Here is a 20,350-nt window from a genome sequence, read left to right as displayed (position 1 = left end):
CTCCTTGCCCACCCCAGTTCTGCAGTGGCCACTCCAGGCTCTGTCTACCTCTCTCCCTGACACAGGACACGCTCTACTGGGGGCCAGCGGCAGCTCTCTGGGTGTGTCCCTACACCCAGGCTGTGCTCGGACTCCTCCACCCTGCCCGTCGCACCCAGCACGGGGCGGGGCGAGGAGTGCAGTGGCAGCTCAGGCTGCATTTGCAAACGGATGCCCCAGGCCTGCGCCCTGACACCGGTCCCACAGGCTCTACCTGGGGCGTCGTAGAGGTCCACTTCCTTATACGACACAGACATGACGGGGTGCTTGAGTTTCTCGCGGAAGTCTGTGATGGTCTGGTAAACCAGGAAGACGGCCACGGCCATGAGCAGCAGGTAGATGAAGATGAGCAGGACCGAGAAGACGTTCTTCAGGCAGGCCTTGCTGAAGCGGATGCTGCTGGTTGCAGACTCACTGTCGAGGGCTGAAGGACAACACACACGTGACCCAGAGGCAGGGACAGGTGCGGCCGGGGAAGCCGGCAACCTCCAGGCCCCTTACCTGCTTTGGCCAGGGGGCCAGGTCACGGCACACCCGACCGCCCCACCTGCCAACATTCACTCAGCACCTGCTCTGTCAGGAAGGGGGCCCTGAGCCGAAGGAGGCTCGGTATTGTCTTCAAGGGGTCTCTTCTCTAGAGACAGTTACATTCCAACAAGGGAGCTGGCCCTCCTACCCCTCTGGCCTGAGCCCCCAGCACCCCCAGCGCCAGCTGTGCTAGGTGACCTTCAGTCCCTCTAGCGTGCCCTCCACCCTGAAGCACAGCCTGAGCACTTTGCCCCCCTAGCTGGCTAACTCGTCCTTCAGGGTTTGGTTTAGAAAGGCATTTCCTCGAGGAAGCCTTCCCTGACCCCTAACTTTATTAGGGCTCCCCTCCCTCAGTGCTCTCAGGGCACCCATTTGTCCCCTATCATCGCTCTGCAGTGCATTATGCCACAAAACAAGTCTTAAGTAAATGTAATAAGACTAAAATCATATCAAGCATCTTATCAGATCACAATAGCATGAAACGAGAAATCAATTATAAGAAAACTAAAACACACACATAAATAACATGCTACTACACAACAAATGGGTTAACAATGAGATTCAGGAAGACATCAAAAGATAACTTGAGGCAAATGAAAATGAAAACATAATAGCCAAAAAATCTATAGGCCACAGCCAAAACGATTCATAGGAAGGAGGGAAATTCACAGCAATACAGGCCTACCTCAAGTAACAAGAAAATTCAACTAAACAATCTAATCTTAAACCTAAAGGAACTAGAAAATGAAGAACAACGTCTAAAGTGAGTGGAAGGAAGAAAATAATAGAGATCACAGTGGAAATAAACGAAAGCCTTACAAAACAAAAGAAAGGATAAATGAAATCAGAAACTTGGTTCTTTGAAAAAGTAAACAAAATTAATAAACCTTTAGTTAGACTCATCAGAAGGGAAAAAAGAGAGAGGGCCAAATAACTAAAATCAGAAAGAGGAGGACTGACAATCTACACCAGAGAAATACGCAGGATGACAAGGAAATACCACCAACAATTACATGCCAACAAACTGGACAACCTAGAAGAAATGGATAAATTTCTAAAAACATACGGTCTTTTCAGGCTAAATCAGGGGGAAACAAAAAAATTGAACAGGCCATTAACTACTAACCATATCAAATCAGTAACCAAAAAACTCCCTACAAGCAAAAGTCCAGGAGCACATGGCTTCACAGGTGATTTTTACCAAACACGCAAAAAATAATTAATACCTATCCTTCTCAAACTATTCCAGAAAACTAAAGAGGGAAAGGCTCCCAAACTCATTTGAGAAAGCCAGCATTACCCTGATAACAACAAAGACACTACCAAAAAAGAAAATTATAGACCACTACCCCTGATGAACATAGATACAAATAGTCTTTTTAACAATATATTAGCGAACTGAATTCATCAATAAGTAAAAAAGATCATATACCACAATGAAGTGGATTTATTCCCAAGATACGAGGTTGGTTCAATATCCACAAGTCAATTAATGTGATACACCACATAAACAAAATAAACTATATTCGTCACATGATCATATCAGTAGATTTAGAAAAAGCATTTGACAAAATTCAATATCCATTTATGATAAAAAAAAAAATAAGTGGGACTAAATAAAAATAAAAAGTTTCTGCATAGCAAAACCATCAACAAAACAAAAAGACAACCTACTAAATGGGAGAAAATATTCACTAATGATATATCCAATAGGGGGTTAATATCCAAACTATATAAGGAACTCATAAAACTTATCACCAAAAAGACAAACAATCTCATTTAAAAATGGGCAGAGGACCTAAATAGACATTTCTCCAAAAAGGGCATACGGATGGTCAACAAATACATGAAAAGATACTCAACATCACTAATCAGCAGAGACATACAAGTTAAAGCCACAATGAGATATCACCTCATACATGTCAGAATGGCTATCATCGATAAATCAACAAATAATAAGTGTTGGCGAAAATGAGGAGAAAAGGAAACCCTCATGCACTGTTAGTGGGATGCAAGTTGGTGCAGCAGTATAGAAGTTCCTCAAAAAATTAAAAACAGAACTGCCACATGACCCAGCAATTCTACTTCTGGGCATTTATCCAAAGAAATCCAAAAGATATAGCATTCCCATGTTCAATGTAGAATTATTTACAATAGCCAAGATATGGAAGAAACCTAATAAACCAATGATAGACAACTGGATAAAAAAGGGATTAAGAAGTACGAATCGATAGTCATAAAATAGTTATAGGGATGTAAAGTATAGCAGTATAGGGAATATAGTCAATAATACTATAATAACTATGTATGGTGTTAGGTGGGTACTACACTTACCGGGGGTTCACTTTGTAAGTTATATAAATGTCTAATCACTATGCTGTACACCTGAAATTAGTATAATAATGAATGTCAACTGTAATTCAAAAATTAAAAAAACAAACACAATGTCTGGGACAATAAACACTCGTAAAGATGTATGTACCTCTATGTTCATTGCAGCATTATTTACAATAGCCAAGACATGGAAACAGCCTTAACGTCCTTCGACAAATAATTAATATATGACACATATATACCATGGACTACTACTCAGTCATAAAAAAAAAAAAGTGTTGCCATTTGCAGCAACATGAGTGGATCTTGTCCCTGGCTGAGTAGCTCAGTTAGCTAGTGTCATCCTGATACACCAACACTGAGGTTCGATCCCCGATCCCCATCAGAGCACATACAAGAATCAACCAATGAATGCATAAATAAGTGAAACAAAAAAATCAATATTTCTCTCTCTCTCTCTACACCCCTCCTCTTCCTCCCTACTTCTCTCTCTCTCTCTCTCTCAAATCAATAAAATAAAAAAAATTTTTTTAAAGACATACACACATGGATGGATCTTGAGAGTTTTATGCTAAGTGAACTAGGTCAGAAGGAAAAGGACACAAACTGCATGATTCCACTCATATGTGGAATATAAAAACAAAAAGGAGACACGCAAAGAAAAAAGCAAACTCATAGACCCGGACAACAGAATGGTGGTTACCAGAGGGGCAGGGCGTTGGAGTGAGGACAAGGGTAAAGGAGGTGAAATACATGGTGACTTCCGGAGGCGAACACGCAATACTGTATACAGATGTCGTACTATCAAGCTGTACACCTGAAATTTATATAATGTTATTAACCAATGTTACCCCAATAAATTTAACTTGAAATATAAGCTTTAAATAACAAGATATTAAAGTATTTGTCATAATTATTTCATGTTACTTTATTTAAAAGCATAAAAGCAGGATTAGCACAGAACTATTGACGTGTCCTAGGCTGGTGGCGACAAGGAAATCGTCCATTCTATAATTCTACCAACACGCATTGAGCACCAACTCTACATGCAAGACACTGTGCGAGGCGCTTTGGGAAGATACAGAGACCAGGACTGATGGTCTGTGCTACAACTGCTACAGGATTCAGAGCATGTGAAATGTGAAATGTGAGGCTTCCTTTACTCAGAAGAAAGAAGGGAGAGCATGTGGAGAAAGGCAGAGGTCAGCAAAGGCTTTGTGGAGGAGGTCACATGGCACTGTGCCTAAAGCATCAGGAGGACTTTGAGGAAGAAGTAATTTGGGTGTTTTATTCACTAATGTTCTGAACTGAAAGACCAGAAATCTAGCCCAGTGGTTAAAACCATGAGATGTAGCCCTAGCTGGCTTGGCTCAGTGGATAGTGTCAGCCTGCAGACTGAAGGGTCCCGGGTTCGATTCCGGTCAAGGGCACATGCCCAGATTGTGGGCTTGATGCCAGCAGGGGACGTGCAGGAGGCAGCCGATCAATGATTCTCTCTCATCATTGATGTTTCTCTCCCTCTCCCTCTCCCTTCCTCTCTGAAATCAATAAAAATATTTTTTTAAAAAACAACACACACACCATGAGATGTAGAGTCAGAGTGATTTGGGTTCCAGCTCTACTACTAACTATTCTGTGATCTCAGGATAAGTTACTTAATGACTTAAGCCTCACTTTCTTCATGTGAAAGGAAATGATCATCTCAATGTTATAGGATGCCTAAGAGAAGTATATAAGAGAATGTGGCAAAATGCATTACAGTACAGAGTGCCTGCTCAATGGATTGGTTTCTGAAGAAACAGAAAGTGCCCTCTACACCATAAAAAAAAAAAGCCCTCAATGATGAAGCTAGCACAAATGAAGACCATGGCACTACAACTTCTTAATAATAAGGAATTAGAAAAAATAGCAAGAAAAAAATCAAATGGAGGTGGGGCAGAATACAGTGTCTTTCACATAGTAGGCATGTAATGTTTCTCTATCTGTTAAATGAATGAATAACCCAAATAATAGATCAACTAAGGCTTGCAACGCTAACTAGCTACCTTTAACCTGTCAGAGAACACCAGTGCACTTCAGGCATGTAAAACTATGAACAAATTGGTGTGCCTTGCTATTTCTGACAAAATACCTTAGAAAGTTTTTATTTTACACAGGAGTGCAAAGTCCCTGACATGTCTGTGAGGCTCCTCCAGGCCGTAAGAACAGGCTGCTGTAGGCAGGAACGTTTCCTCTACAGCTGCAACGCAAGTGCGGAACCAGGAAGCTCCAAGAAAACCGTTGGGCAGCTGAGAGCTAAGCCACCAAGGTACGCAGCGGCTCTAGTTCTACAAAAGGAATTCAGCAACTCTCTTTTTCAACTTTATAATTGATTTCAGAGAGGAACGGAGAGGGAGAGAGAGATAGAAACATCAACGATGAGAGAGAGTTATCCATTGGGTGCCTCCTGCAGGGCATGTGTCCTGACCAGGAATCGAACTGTGACCTCCTGGCTCATAGGTCGACACTCAACCACTGACCCACACTGGCCGGGCTCAACTTCACTTGTGTCTGATTCTACTTCTGCTGCTTACCAGGACTGTGTCGAATTCTGCTCCTTCATGGCTTTGCTATCTGCCGTCTCTCATGTTTCTCTCATGACCCTGCTCCACTTTACTAAGTCCCTCTTGGAGAGTCTTCCATTCAGATCTCCTCCCCAGTATCCTGTACAGGGTGCTCCGTTAGACATGTCACAAGACACGCCCCTCCTTCACGCCCAGTCCATAGACGGCTTTGCTGAGCTAGGGGCTGACCGGTTACATGTAGCTGGGCTACAGGGCCACAGGACCCAGAGTACGGCGCTCTGAGCACAGGGGCCTACCAGCTGTTTTGTTTGGAAGGCGCCCCAGCTCCCATGGTTCATGTGGGACCAAGGGTCCGCTTCCAAACAACACATTCACTGCCATGAGCTGCTCATAACTGTAGTCAACAGGTACCAGGTTGCTACATTCTAATGGGGTTTGAAAGATCACAAAACAAAACTGAAAGAACTCCAAAGTGACTGATGCGGTGCATAACATCTGAGTAAAAATTTTAAGAGTCGGTAGGGAACTAAAAGGCCATCTGGTCCAAACTCACTCCTGTTTAGTGATCTAGGTCCCGCAGCCGTAACTGGCACAATCAGACTGAGAGTCCTAGAGGCCTGACTCCTAGTCAACCCTTTCCATACACGACAGAGTGCGCGTCAGTACTGACGATTCCAGTAACTAATTGCGATAAAAGAAGACCTGCCTGAAAGTCTATCACTGCATCACAAGCAGAACTCAGACATTTGTAAGGCAGACTGCCTACTCCCTCCAGCTGAACCACACAGTGAAGATGAACAACGATGGGCATTTGTGGGCAAGATCCACCCTGTCATAAGCCAGATAAACATGACGTGAAGCGCTCTAACTTTGGTGAGGGAAAGAAATGGATCTCTCCCCCACATGTTCTTGAAGTTGGGAAGGAATTTGCTTTAATTTTTTTAATGCCCTTGACCGAAATCGAACCCAGGACCCTTCAGTTGGCAGGCTGGTGCTCTATCCACTGAGCCAAACCAGCGAGGACAGGAGGTGGTGCCTGCAGGAGGCACTCAATGGATAACTCTCTCTCATCGTTGATGTTTCTATCTCTCTCCCTCTCCGTTCCTCTCTGAAATCAATTATAAGAATCTAAGGCACAAAAAGGTCACATGACAATTGCATCACTTGGATTCGTTTCTTTTGAACAAATTACTCTCGTGGAAACACTGGCCAAGAGTCTCCTCTGTTTCACTGACAGAAGCCAAGTTTAGCTTCTTTGTAGGTTTTTCCTTGATCCACCAATTCGCATGTAATGTAAGTAAAACCTGTAACTCCTTATCATCCATATGTGCTACAAGTGTCACTCAATTCTGAAACAAGACACTACTGCATTTTTACTATTAAAAAAAGATGCTGGACATTTGACAAAATGTTCTATGCACTCTGCAGTCTGAAAAGCAAACCCTGGCTTTTTTGTGGCAAGGTGGATGAATGTATTTTTTTTAAATATATTTTATTGATTTTACAGAGAGGAAGGGAGAGGGATAGAGAGTTAGAAACATCAATGAGAGAGAAACATTGATCAGCTGCCTCCTGCACACCCCATACTGGGGTTGTGCCCGCAACCAAGGTACATGCCCTTGACTGGAATCGAACCTGGGACCTTTCAGTCCGCAGACTGACTCTCTATCCACTGAGCCAAACCGGTTAGGGCTAGATGAATGTATTTTAAAAGTAAATATCCTGTCCTCGCTGGTTTGGCTCAGTGGATAGAGCACCAGTCTGCCAACTGAAGGGTCTTGGGTTTGATTCCGGTCAAGGGCATTAAAAAAATTAAAGCAAATTCCTTCCCAACTGTAAGATGATGGTGGAGTCAGTGGAAGTTACACTCCCCTCCTCCTAGGACCATGTCAGAGTCATAGCTCAAGTACAGAAAAATCCACCTCAATAACTATCTGAAGATGCTGAGCAGAAGCCTCATAACTGAGGGTGCACAGAGGAACCCACATCAGACCGGCAGGAAAGGCAGGCACACAAAGGGCTGGCCCGGCACCCACGTGCTGCGATTGAGAATCCAAGTCCCTATGGAGGAGCCAGGGCCTCAGCCCCATGCCAGGATCCTTAGCCAGAGCACGAAAACCAGGAAAAAAGCCCACAAAATACCTGGCTATGGAAATCAGCAGGGGTTCTGTCTGCCCTGGTGAGCGGGTACTACTCTCCTAGGGGCCATGGCACTCACCCGGGGCTCTGCAGGGGGATGGCAGCTGGAGTGGACCAGACTGAGCGGAATGGCTGCGGGTAGAAGGTGTGAGTGACAACAGCAAGTGACCCTGTGCTAGGTGCCACCCAGAAACGCCATCTTGGCTGAGTGGAGCATTCTCCTCCATTCATCTGCCTGGGGAGTGGCAAAGAGCCCCTGTCAGCCGAGTCCTGGAAGGCCCACCCTGCCAGGATTGCACCTGGTGGGGCGGTCTGTCTCTGCCTCCAGCCTGGACCGGTGGTGCAGACTTTATTGAGGAGCTCTGGAGGAAGCTCGGGCAAACTGGAGGAGTGCCAGAGGCACACAGGGAGGGAGAGAGTTGTGCAGCTATTGGGCAAAGCCATTTCCCCTTCACACGCCTGATCAGTGTCACTGTCGCTGTGTGGAGCCTTCTCTCTTCATGGTCAAAGCCTGGTCTGTTTTAGCCTGGTGAAATCTGCAGGTCCCACCCCGCCTCAAAGGTCCACAGGTCCCAGGTGGGTGGCAGCTAGCACTGAGCACTGGTGTACCCTGCACTTCTGCAGAGTGGCCTCAGACCCACACTGGCATTGAGTTTGACTCTCTATCAACCTGGTGAACATCACTTCCCACTACCTAGTGACTCACTAAGAACCTATCTCGAGCAACTCAAACACCACAAGAGGCTCTTCTGGTCACTGAGCCGAGCAGGCAGCCAGTAGGCAGAGACAGATTCTGGGGGGTTTGGGGCCTTTTACTGACCTGTCCCTGGTCTCAGTGCTGGCAGAAGCCAGTCTTGGTACACAGCTTGGACCCTTCATGCACCTCGGCAAAAGCAGCCACAAATTGCAGATCACTTCGTAGATCCAAACAGGTAGTCCCAGGGTCCGTTACAAGCATCTGACACTGACCAGCACCAGAGTCCCTCCCAAGAGGCTCCAGAACTAACAGCTGGTGGCAGGCTTGGACCCCATCAGAGCTCGATCCAATCAGCTCCACAGCAGCACACCCAGAGGGAGATCTCGGCAGACACCACACCCTACTAGAGAGAATTCTGCTTAATGGGGTCAGCCCTTGCACAGCAGCTCGTACACTGTGACTGTAGTCAATCCTCACAGTCAGTTGCCCTGAAGGTCAACTGTACACACAGATGACTCAACAGCAATCAAGACTCAACAGGAGGGGTCACATAACCCACATGGGGAACATTCCTGAAACACCAAAAACAGGTGATTAGGGAGACTGTGCCGTTGAGCCCAAAGGCCACCTTACCAAGACTGAAAGGCACAGCAGATCTCCATAATATACAGAAACAAATACCGAGAGGCAGCCAAAATGGGAAATAAAAATAAACGTGCCCCAAATAAAAGAATGGGAGAAATCCCAAGGAAAAAAACGAAAAGGAGACAGACAATATGTCAAACACAGAGTTCGAAACTTAGTGGAAGAATGGATGCACTCAGTGAGAACTTAAACACAGAGACAGTAAGCACAAAAAGGGCACAGAAAACATAAAAAAGAACCAGTCAAAAATGAATACACTAGAATAGCGGTTCTCAACCTGTGGGTCGCGACCCCTTTGGCAGTCAAACAACCTTTTCACAGGGGTCGCCTAAGACCATCCTGCATATCAGATATTTACATTACGATTCATAACAGTAGCAACATTACAGTTATGAAGTAGCAACGAAAATAATTTTATGGTTGGGTCACAACATGAGGAACTATATCTAAAGGGCCAGAAGGTTGAGAACCACTGCACTAGAAGGACTATTTAGCAGATTAGATAAAACAGGATCAAATCAGTGATTTGGAAGACAAGGTAGCAGAAAGCATCTAATCAGAGCAAGGGGCAATTTTTTTTTTAATAATGAAAAATGAGGATAGTTTAAGGGACCTCTGGGACAACATAAGCATAACAACATCCATATCATAGAGGTACCAGAAGGAGAAGAAACTGTAAAGAAATGGGAAAAAATATTTTATTCCAAGGGAAACAACAACAAAAAGCTGGAGTAGCAATATTTACATCAGACAAAATAGACTTTAAAACCAAGGCTAAGAGACAAAGAATGGCATTACATAATGATAAAGGGAGCAATCCATCAAGAGAATATAACCCTTGTAAACATTTATGCACCCAACATAGGAGCACCTAATATATAAAGCAAATATTGATGGACTTAAAGGGAGAGAAAGACATAGTAGGAAACTATAGCACCCTATTAACATCAATGGATAGATCTTCCAGACAGAAAATCAACAAGGAAACAGTGGGCTTGAATGACACATAAGACCAGACCATGGCTTTAATTGATACTTTCACAGCATTTCACCCCAGAGCAGCAGGATATACATTCTTTTCAAGGGCAGCCCTAGCTGGTTTGCACACGTACATTTCCAGGATAGACCACATGTTAGGACACAAAATAAGTCAAAATAAATATAAGAAGACTGAAATCATATCAAGCTTCTTCTCTGACCATAATGGTATGGATCTAGAAATCAATTACAAGAAGAAAACTGAAAAACACACAAACACACAGAGGCTAAATACCATGTTACTAAACAATGAATGGCTTATCAATGAGATCAAGGAAGAAATCAAGATACCCTGAGACAAATAAAAATGAAAATACAACCCAAAATCTATAGGACACAGTGACAGAGTCCTAAGAGGGAAATTCATAGCAATACAGGCCTACCTCAAGTAACAAGAAAAATCTCTTATAAACAATATAACCTTACACCTAAAGGAACTAGAAAAAGAAGAAAACACAGAGCCCAAGTTGAGTAGAAGAAAATAATTAGGATCAAAGGGGAAATAAACAAAATAGAATCTAAAAAAAAAAAAAAAAAAAAAGGAGCGGATTCTTTGAAAAGAATAACAAGATTGATAAACCTTTACTCAGACTCCATTCCTCTCTGAAATCAATAAAAATATATTTTTTAAAAATATTAGCAAACAGAATTCAGCAATACATTATAAAGTTCATATACCATGGACAAATGGGATTTATTTTGGGGATGCAAAGGATGATTAAATATTCATAAATCAATTAATGTGATACACACTAAAAAATGAAAGATAAAAATTATATGATCATATCAATAGATGCAGAAAAAGCATTTGACAATCCAGCACCCACTTAGGATAAAAACTCTCAGCAAAGTGGGAACAGAGGGAACATATCTCAACATAATAAAGGCCATATATGACAAACCCACAGCTGATATCATATTCAAAGGGGAAAAACTAAAAGTGTTTTCCTTAAGATCAGGAACAAGACAGGGATGTCCACTTTCACCACTCCTATTCAACATAGCACTGGAAGTCCTAACCACAGCAATCAGACAAGAAGAAGAAATAATAGGTATACAAATTATAAAGAGGTAAAACTGTCATTATTTGTACACGACATGGTACTGTAAATGGAAAACCCTAAATGTTCCAACAAAAACAACTAGAATTAATAAATGAATTCAGTAAAATAGCATAATACTAAATATTCAGAAATGGGTTGCATTTTATGCACCAATAACGAACTAACAGAAAATAAGAAAACAGTCATCACATTTACATTAAAAAAAAAATACTTAGGAATAAATTTAATCAAGGAGGTAAAAGACATACTCAGAAAATTGTAAGAAATCAAAGGAGATAATAATAAATGGAAGCTGATAACAAGCTTATGGTTACGAAGAATTAAAATAATTAAAATGTCCATACTACCCAAAGCAATTTATAGATTCAATGCAATTCCTATCAAAATACTGATGGCATTTTTCACAGAAGTAGAACAAATAACCCAAAAATGTGTGTGGAAAGACAAAAGACTCAGAATAGCAATTTGAAAAAAACAACAATGAAATAGGAGGTATCACACTACCTGATATCAAACTATACTACAAGGCTATAATAATTAAAAACAGCATGCTGCTGGCATAAAAACAGACACATAGATCAATGGGACAGAATAGAGAACCCAGAGGTAAACCCCTATATGGTTCATTAATCTTTGACAAAGGAAGAGATAACATACAATGGAGTAAAGACAGTCTATTCAATAAATGGCATTGGGAAAATTGAACAGATACATGCAAAAAAATGAAACTAGACCGCCTTTTTACATCATATACAAGAATAAACTCAAAATGGTTTAAAGACTTAAATGTAAGGTCTGAAACCATAAAACTCCTAATGGAAAACTTAGGCAATAAAATCTCGGACATTACTCTTAGCAATATTTTTTCTGATATATCTCAGGCAAGGAAAGCAAAGGAAATAATAAACAAATGGGACTACATCAAACTAAAAAGTTTTTGCACAGCAAGGGAAACCAATAAATTGAAAAGACAACCTACTGATTGGGAGAACATATTTGCCAATATTATATCCAATAAGGGGTTAATAGCCAAAATTAATAAAGAACTCAGACAACGCAACACCAAAAAAACAAACAACCCAATTAAAAAGTGGGTAAAGGGCCTGAAAATACACTTCTCTAAAGAGAACATACAGATCGCCAATAGACATCTTAAAAGATGCTCAACATCACCAATCATCTGAGAAATGGAAATTAAAACCACAATAAGATGCCACTAACACCTGTGAGAAAAGCTATCATTAATAAATCAACAAACAAGTGTTGGGGAGGATCTTGAGAAAAGGGAACCCCAGTGCACTGCTGAGGGGAATGCAGATTGGTGCAACCACTATAGAAAACAGTTTGAAGGTTCCTCAAAAAAATTCAAAATGGATCCACCTTATGACCCAGTGTTTCCACCTCTGGGTTTATATCTGAAGTCACCGAAAACACTAATTCAAAAGAATATATGCACCCCTATGTTCATTGCAGCATTATTTCCATAGCCAAGAATGGGAAGCAACTCAAGTGCCCATCAGGAAACAAATGGATAAAAAAGCAGTGGTACAAGGGAATACAGTAAACCCTCAATTTAATGGACTTTGGATTTAACGGACAAAATGTCCAGTCTATATGTCATATGTGAAAATTAACACCCTGTTAATTTTAAAATGCTTTTAACCAAGATGTGTTTATAATTAAACTTACAGGGTATTTTTTTGTTGTTATTTTTAACAAATTTTAGCAAATGGCCATATGTTGGAAAAAACACTGTAGTAATTTCGCTAACATAAATAAATATTACATATCTACAACGATACATACTTAAATCCACTTATAAACAATGTTCGGGGAATGATTAGCACGTGATCACACCACATCTCGCACAGTAACTATAACTAGTCCTGCTGCTGCATGGCGGGACAATCTGCAGCAGTTTTAATGCGTGCCCGGTTATTCCCAGGTGCACTAAGCCACGCCCCAGTTGTCTGCACTTGTTTACTCTTGGTGACCAGTGAATGCATGCGTTTACTAGACCTATTCAGTATAAATTTAAAATTACAGTAATATACAGAAAACTTTTCTGTGAAATTAAACTTTTCATACATACTTACTTTTAATTACACAAACATGTCTACACAAGTAAAAAGAGGTAAACTCATTCGTCAATTGTTTAACATATGCATTGGGAAACCTACTTTATTATATAACGGACTTCAGGCTTCAATGGACACTCCCTCACCCGAACTAGTCCTTTCTATCAAGGTTTTACTGTATTACTTGGCCATAAAAAAGAATGAACTCTTACCATCTGCAACAGCATGAATGGACCTAGAGGGTATTATGCTAAGTGAAATAAGCCAGAGAAAGACAAATAGCATACGTGGAATCTAATGAACAAAATAAACTAACAAAACTGAAACACTTATAGATACAGAGAACAAACTGACGGAGGCCAGAGGGGACGGGCGTTGGAGGACCAGGATGTAATAAGGCGATGGGATTAAGAAGTGCTAATTGCTAGTTACAAAATAGGCATGGGGGTGTAAAGTACAGCATAGGGAATATAGTTATTAATACTGTAGTAACTAACTATGCTGTGAGGCAGGCACTTGAGTTATACGGAACACTTTGCAACCTATACGAATGTCTATCTGCTGTATGCCTAAAACTAACACAAAATAGTTTTGAATGCAAACTGTAATAGAAAAATAATTTTTCAAATTATATTTCCTTTATATGAATATAAACTTGAGGTAGTAGCAATACAAAAATAATGCACAAATGTTCTTGAAAGAAAGGTAACTTTTGAGTTTTGTAAAATCTACAACACAACTGCTTCAAAAACCACACTTCCCAGACAGTAAGTCCGGCCATTAAGGGGATCTGTGACGAGCAATTCACTTTCTGAAAACAAGCTGGGTTTTCTGCTCAGAGGAAGGAGAACTGGGTGGCTACCTTGCAGAAAGCACTGGGCAAAGGTGCATTCTGAGTGCAAAGAAGGAGTGAAAGTTTTTGTCTCTTCTTCTATTTAGTGAATGTTTTTGGTTTTCGTTTTTTGAGATATATTTACATACCATAACATTACCCTTTTAAAGTGAATATATTTCATAGTTCTTAGTATATTCACAAGGTGTGCAACCATCACCACTATCTAATTACAGAACATTTTCATAACCCAAAAAGAAACTCCATACTCTTTAGTAGTCCTTCCTCCTCCTCCTTAGTCCCTGCTAACCAATAATCTACTTTCTGTCTATGGAATTGCCTATTCTGGACAATTCACATAAAGAGAATCATTCAATATGTGGCCTTTGGGTCTGATTTCTTTCATCTAATGTTTTCAAGACTCATCCATGTCATAGCATAATCAATTCTTCATTACTTTTTATTGCCAAGTAACATCCCACTATATTAACATACTATTTATTCATTCATCGGATGGTGGACACCTGGGTTGTTTCCATCTTTTGGCTATTATGATTAATGCTGCTATGAACATTCTTATACAAGTTTTCGTGTGGATGCAAGTCTTCCTTTCTCTTGGATATATACCAGGATTGGAATTGCTGGGTCACAGGATAACTCTGTATTTAACCTTTTGAGGAACTGCCAGGCTGTTTTCCACAGCAAGTGCACCATTTTACATTCCCACCAGCAATGTACAGGGGTTCTCATTTCCTGATATCCTCACCAAAACTGGTTGTGGTCCATCTTATTGATTGTAGCAATCTGAGTAGGTTGAAGTGGTATCTCCTTGTGGTTTAAATTTGCATTTCCCTGATAATTAATGGTGTTGAGCATCTTTTCATGTGCTTATTATCAATCATTTATATATCTACAGAAAAAAACTTCATCTTTCAAAGTCTGCCCTCCCTCCTTCTTCCTGCATCTGTCCTTTCCTAACTGGAGGCAAGAGGACAGTGTAGGGTACAGAAGGCAGAAGAATGGCCCAGCAAGGACTCCTAACTTCTAACTCTTGGAACCTGTAAATGCGTCCAGTTATACGCCAAAGAGAAATTAAGGCAGAAAGATGGGATTAAAGTTGCTTACCATGTACCTTAAAATAGGGATATCATCTTGGAATATCTGGGTACACCCAATGTAATCACAAGGGCTCTTTAAATGTGGAAGAGGGAGGCAGAAGTCAGTGGCAGAATGACAATATGTGAAAAATACTCCATCCGCCACTGCTGGTTTGAAGATGAAAGAAGGGCCACAAGCCAAGGAATTGGGGCAGCCTCCAACGCTGGAAAGTCCACTAGAACAGATGTCCCCCTGGAGCCTCCAGGAAGGAACGCAGGTCTGCCAACACCTCCACTGCAGCCCAGGGAGACCCATTTGGGGCTTCTGACCTCCAGAACTGCAAGGTATTTGTGTGGTTGTAAACCACTAAGTTTGTGGTAATTTGTTACAGAAACATAGACACTAACATTCAAGGCTTTTAAACTGCTCTCCCCAGGCAGTGCCGACAGCAGTGATGGCAAACCTTTTGGGCTCAGCGTGTCAGCATTTTGAAAAACCCTAACTTAACTCTGGTGCCGTGTCACATATAGAAATTTTTTGATATTTGCAACCATAGTAAAACAAAGACTTATATTTTGATATTTATTTTATATATTTAAATGCCATTTAACAAAGAAATATCAACCAAAAAATGAGTTCGCGTGTCACCTCTGACACGCATGTCATAGGTTCGCCATCACTGGCCTAGAGTCAGAGAGGGGGCAGTCATGCGACTACCTACCTTTTATATATTGGCCTTTAGTAAAAAAATGTTTTAAATTTTTTTTTTTAAACCACTGGTGCAGCAGAAAGAGTTTGAGGTCAGAAAGAACCTGACCCAGTCAGCTTGTTTACCAGCCACGTGATCGTCCCACACTATTTAACCTTGGGGCAATGGCTATGACAGTGCCTGGCCCAGGGTCGCAATCAGTAAACATCAGCTGCCCTTCCAGCCTCCTTCCTTCTCCAAAGTCTTCTCTAAGGATCAGACACAACCACAGAATTTCCTGTCCCGTTCTCCTCCCCTACAAATACTGGAACGAAGAGGAGCAGAATCCCACCTCCCTCCATCCACCCAAGAAGCTAGAGTCTGACTGAGCCTTCATTCACTTATTCTTCTATTCAACAAATCTCTATTGCATGGCCAGGGCTAAAGAAGTGAGCAAAACAGACTGGTCTCCACCATCAGGGAGCTTACATTCCAGTAAATAGACAGATATTAATCAGTCAGGCAAACAAATACACCATCCTATCAGCGACAGCTACAAGGGCGAGGTGCACAGGCTATGCAGTGACAGTGTGGGGGGGGGTGGGGGGTGGGAAGTGATCTAGTTGGGAGGTCACAGAAGGCTTTGTAGAAAAAAAAAAAAGGAGTGAGCTGAAGAATGATTAGGCATCCACTAGCTGATGGAGGGAGGAGAACTCCAGGAAGAGGAATTCCCTCCGATGGTGGGAGGGAATGAGCACAAGATAAAAGAAGCAGGCACAGCTAAGAGGCAGAGAAAATGGTGAAGGGAAGGAAGGAAAAAAGAGTGACTCCCAGGTTCAATTGGGTGGGTAGTGGTGCCCTCCCTCCTCTCTAGAAAAAATCTCAGGAACAGGAAACACTGGAAGAGGGTCAAGTGGGGAGATCAGGAGGGCGAATCTGGATGTGTGGAGTTCAGGGTACCTGTGGAACAGCTAAACAGAGCTATCACCCAGGCATTTGGATATACAGGATAAATAAGTTCAGAGTTTATTAGTCACTGCTGGGCGAGAGATGTGAGCATGGCAGGTACATGTGAGCAAGCAGTGGGTTAAGCAGGGGAGGAAGAGGTGGTCAGCGGTGCCAGAGGTTCCTGCAAGGCTCCATAAGAGGCCCCCTGACTGACAGGACCCTGCTCGCCCAGCTGGACGACTATCCTGGAGAGGTCTGATATCGGAGAGGTGGTGCCTATTAGATATTCTTCCAGAGGCTCTGGGAAGTGACCCAGATATTAGGGGCTCAGCTACCACCTGCTTCTTAGGGGAAAACTAACAGAAGAGCAGACACCCAAAGTCCTTGCTATTGTATCCAAAGACCTGGCCTCAGGAACTGGCTCACACGCGGATACAGAAAAGGGTAGATACGGGCCTAGGCACAGCCTCTGTCCCAGGCTGGTTAAATATGCATAGCTTTAAAACTAGGGCACCACCTGAGATCTGACACCAAGGCGCAAACAGGGGCTCCTCCTCTGCCACGGTACCCACAGGCAAGGTGCCTGGCCCAGGGCTTCCCGCTGCAGCAGCAGCACCCCCCATTTCCCCACCCTTCACCCCAGCACTGAACCCACTTACCTGGTAAGATTCCTGAACCCTGGACTCTGACTGCCTCCTTTTCCTGCTCGTCTGCCCGCTCTGAGTTCTCAACCACCTGATCCAACTCCTCACTCAGCTAAAGGAAGACAAAGGGGACAAACAGGTCAGCCACATCCGCCTTGCTTTTCCAGACTAGACTAGGAAAGCAGAGCTGCTTCTCACTTAATCATCTCACACACACACACACACACACAAACACACAAATCCCATAGTGCAGGGTGTCCTACCAATTCTGAAGCTCAGAAAACTCAAGTAACTTCCTGTATATTCATTTCCTAGAGGTGCCATGACAAGCACCACAAACGGGGTGGCTTAAAACAACAGACATGTATTCCAGCAGGGCTGTTCCTTCTGAGGGCTGAGGGAACTTCCCCTGCCTCTCTCTCAGCCGCTCATAGTGGCCAGCATCCTCGGTGTTCCTTGGCTGTAGCTGCACCCACCTCCAATCTGTGCCCCCATCGTCACATGGAGTCTCTGTATAAGGACACCCTTCATACTGGATGCGGGCCCACCCTACTCCAGTATGACCTCATTTTAACTAACTACATCTACAATGACCCTACTGCCTAATAAGGCCACATTCTAAGGTACTGGGGGTTAGGACTTCAATACATTTGGGGAGGAGGGGGACACAATTCAACACATCACTTCCCATGGCCATAGATGTACGAGTCAAATCCAAGTTGGCCTAGTCCCAAAGCCCATGATCTTAACCACTTCCCAGAGGAGGAGGAAATGCAGCCTGGAGCCTGCTGAGCAAGAGGGAACAGGGAAGGGGGTGTCAGACAGAGCTCTCCAGACTCTGGCCAACGTTCACTGATGCAGGCAGCACGTGGCAGAACAAAGTGGGAAGGGCCAGTCCATTTCAGGGGCAGATACTCCTTAGCTGCCAGTAAGCAGGCAGCCTCAACCTCACTCCATCAGTGTTCTCACCTGTCAAATGGGGGAAATGATGCCCTGAGGAGACTGGCAGAAAGGATACAACGATAACCAACCAGTCTCTGCAGCATTCAGGAGGACGGGGGTAGGAGAGGTCAAGACCAGAGAGAGAGGAGGAGCTATCACTGCACTGGGATGAGAGGAGGAGGGGAGAGCTATCCCTAATATTTTCTTACATCCACATTGTAAATGTCTAGGGTCTCAAGATATTTTTCATTAAAAATTTATCTCCAGCCTGGCTGGTGGGGCTTAGTGGTTGAGCATCAACCAAGAGGTTTGACTGGGTTGTGGGCTCAATTCCCAGTAGGGGGTGTGCAGGTGTTTCTCTCTCATCAATTCTTCTATCCCTCTCCCTCTCTCTCTAAAAAAATCAGTAAGAACATATTTAAAAAATTCATCTCCAGGAGACATGAGTTAAATAAAGCCCTATGCATCTATTATTCTTGCAGGTCCCTCTCCATGCCTCCACTCCTGCCCCTTAGGTAAAACTCCCAGCTTTAAAGCCTTCCAGTCCCAAAAGAAAAGAAAAGGTGGGAGAGGGCTGGGAGGCCAAAGAAGTCACCATGGGACTCAGGATGCTAATGGGAGCACAGATCAGGAGGTCCTAGGAGCCTTCACTGGCCAAAGGGAAGAGAGGACGACAGTCCCAGGAAGGCCCAAATTCTCTACTCCAAGCATCAGTGCAGCCTAAGCCAGGTGGCAACACTCGCCTCACCCAATTCCCCTCTGATTACCTGCAGCTATGTTGAGCCCACCTCCTGGCCTGCCCAAGCCGAATTCTCAGCACGCCCCATCCCCTAAAGCCAAATCTCCACTCAGCACAGAAACCTAACTCAAAGCTTGGTCCACTCTCAGGATGATCCAGGAAAGAAAGCTGCAGGCCCCTCTCGGGGTGGCCGCTTTCTTTTGAGGGCGAGAGATAGGGATTGCAGAACAGGCCCTTCAAGAAAGGGGAGGCGTCCTTGCAGTGCCTTGCACCGTGGAGGTGCCCCCAGATACCAACTGATTCCACCTTTGGCCTTGCCCTGCAAGCAGGAGAACTGCCTAAATTTTAATATTTTAGGTGATTAGTGAGGAGACAGATACTGCAGGCTGCCTGTGGATGGAGAGGGACATGATCCTGTAAACAGGGACACCTACGCTCCCTAGAAGCAGGAGCCGCACATGCGCTGTTAACAGGAGCTATTATTCCATTCACCTGCCAGGCTCTGAGCTAAGCACTTCCCACAAACCAGCTCACCTAACCTGCAAAACCCCAGGAGACAGGGCCGACCGTTACCTTCATTTTGCAGATAAAGAAACTGAGGCTGAGAGAAGTTAAATGACTTGATGAAAGTCACACAAACAGCAAGAGTTAGAGCCCGGATAGAAACATGAACTTTTTGACTTCAAAGTCCTAGTATTTATCCACTATGGTCTCTCCCTATAACCCTGAAAACTTTCAGTCAGGGAGAGACACAACGCATTCCCCAGGATTCCCCCACTGTCCAGGACGTGAAATCTAGGGGCCCGAGAATCCACATCGCTGGTTAAAAGCCCATCAGGCTCCGTTTGGATAAAAGAAAGAGGTGGGATAAAGATGATGGTAGGAGAAATATAAAAAGTTGTCCCAAAGTCACATTCCAGCCCAGCTCCTACACTAAAAAATGGCCAGCCAGTCTCAGGCAACTCATCTGACTGCAATTCAGCTGCCTCTTCTACTATGGGGCTAAGCCACCTATTTTGTACACTCCACACTGTCACTGACAAATGGAGACATGCACATCATACTGATCAACACAGCAGCAAGTTTACCTGAAAAGGACAGGCGTGCTGTAGCATGTATGGGAAGTCAGTCTCCAAAGAGCGAGTGGGATTTGAGACTCTCTCCTTGAATAATTGGGGGCTTTTAATCAATGGAGCTGGAGAAGGGGTTAAAGGAGAAATGGTGTGCGCACAGGCATAGAGGCCAGAAAGCAGAAGCACATTTTTAAACAGTGAGCTTCCAAGTGCAGCCAGAACCTGGGTGGGCGAGGAGATGAAGGCAATGGGGGATACAG

At 43.3% G+C, this 20,350-nt stretch overlaps 1 protein-coding gene across 3 annotated transcripts in view; it reads right to left on the bottom strand.

The window, feature by feature from the left end:
* PACC1 (proton activated chloride channel 1) overlaps positions 1 to 20,350 on the bottom strand; it is a 32,419-nt gene that overhangs the window by 10,912 nt on the left and 1,157 nt on the right. For all 3 annotated transcript variants that reach the window (XM_070396533.1, XM_070396534.1, XM_070396535.1), the window contains exons 2-3: positions 17,352 to 17,448; positions 254 to 463 (exon numbers count right to left, since the gene is read on the bottom strand). In XM_070396533.1, the coding sequence (XP_070252634.1) occupies positions 254 to 463; positions 17,352 to 17,448 (307 nt within the window). The remainder of the gene's footprint in view (positions 1 to 253; positions 464 to 17,351; positions 17,449 to 20,350) is intronic.

The sequence above is a fragment of the Myotis yumanensis genome, unplaced genomic scaffold (assembly GCF_028538775.1).
Source record: "Myotis yumanensis isolate MYYU_CA2020_CCGP unplaced genomic scaffold, mMyoYum1.0.hap1 SCAF_17, whole genome shotgun sequence".
Lineage (NCBI taxonomy): Eukaryota > Metazoa > Chordata > Mammalia > Chiroptera > Vespertilionidae > Myotis > Myotis yumanensis.
Note: the sequence above shows the minus strand (reverse complement) of the source record. Positions and strands in the feature narration are given on the sequence as shown.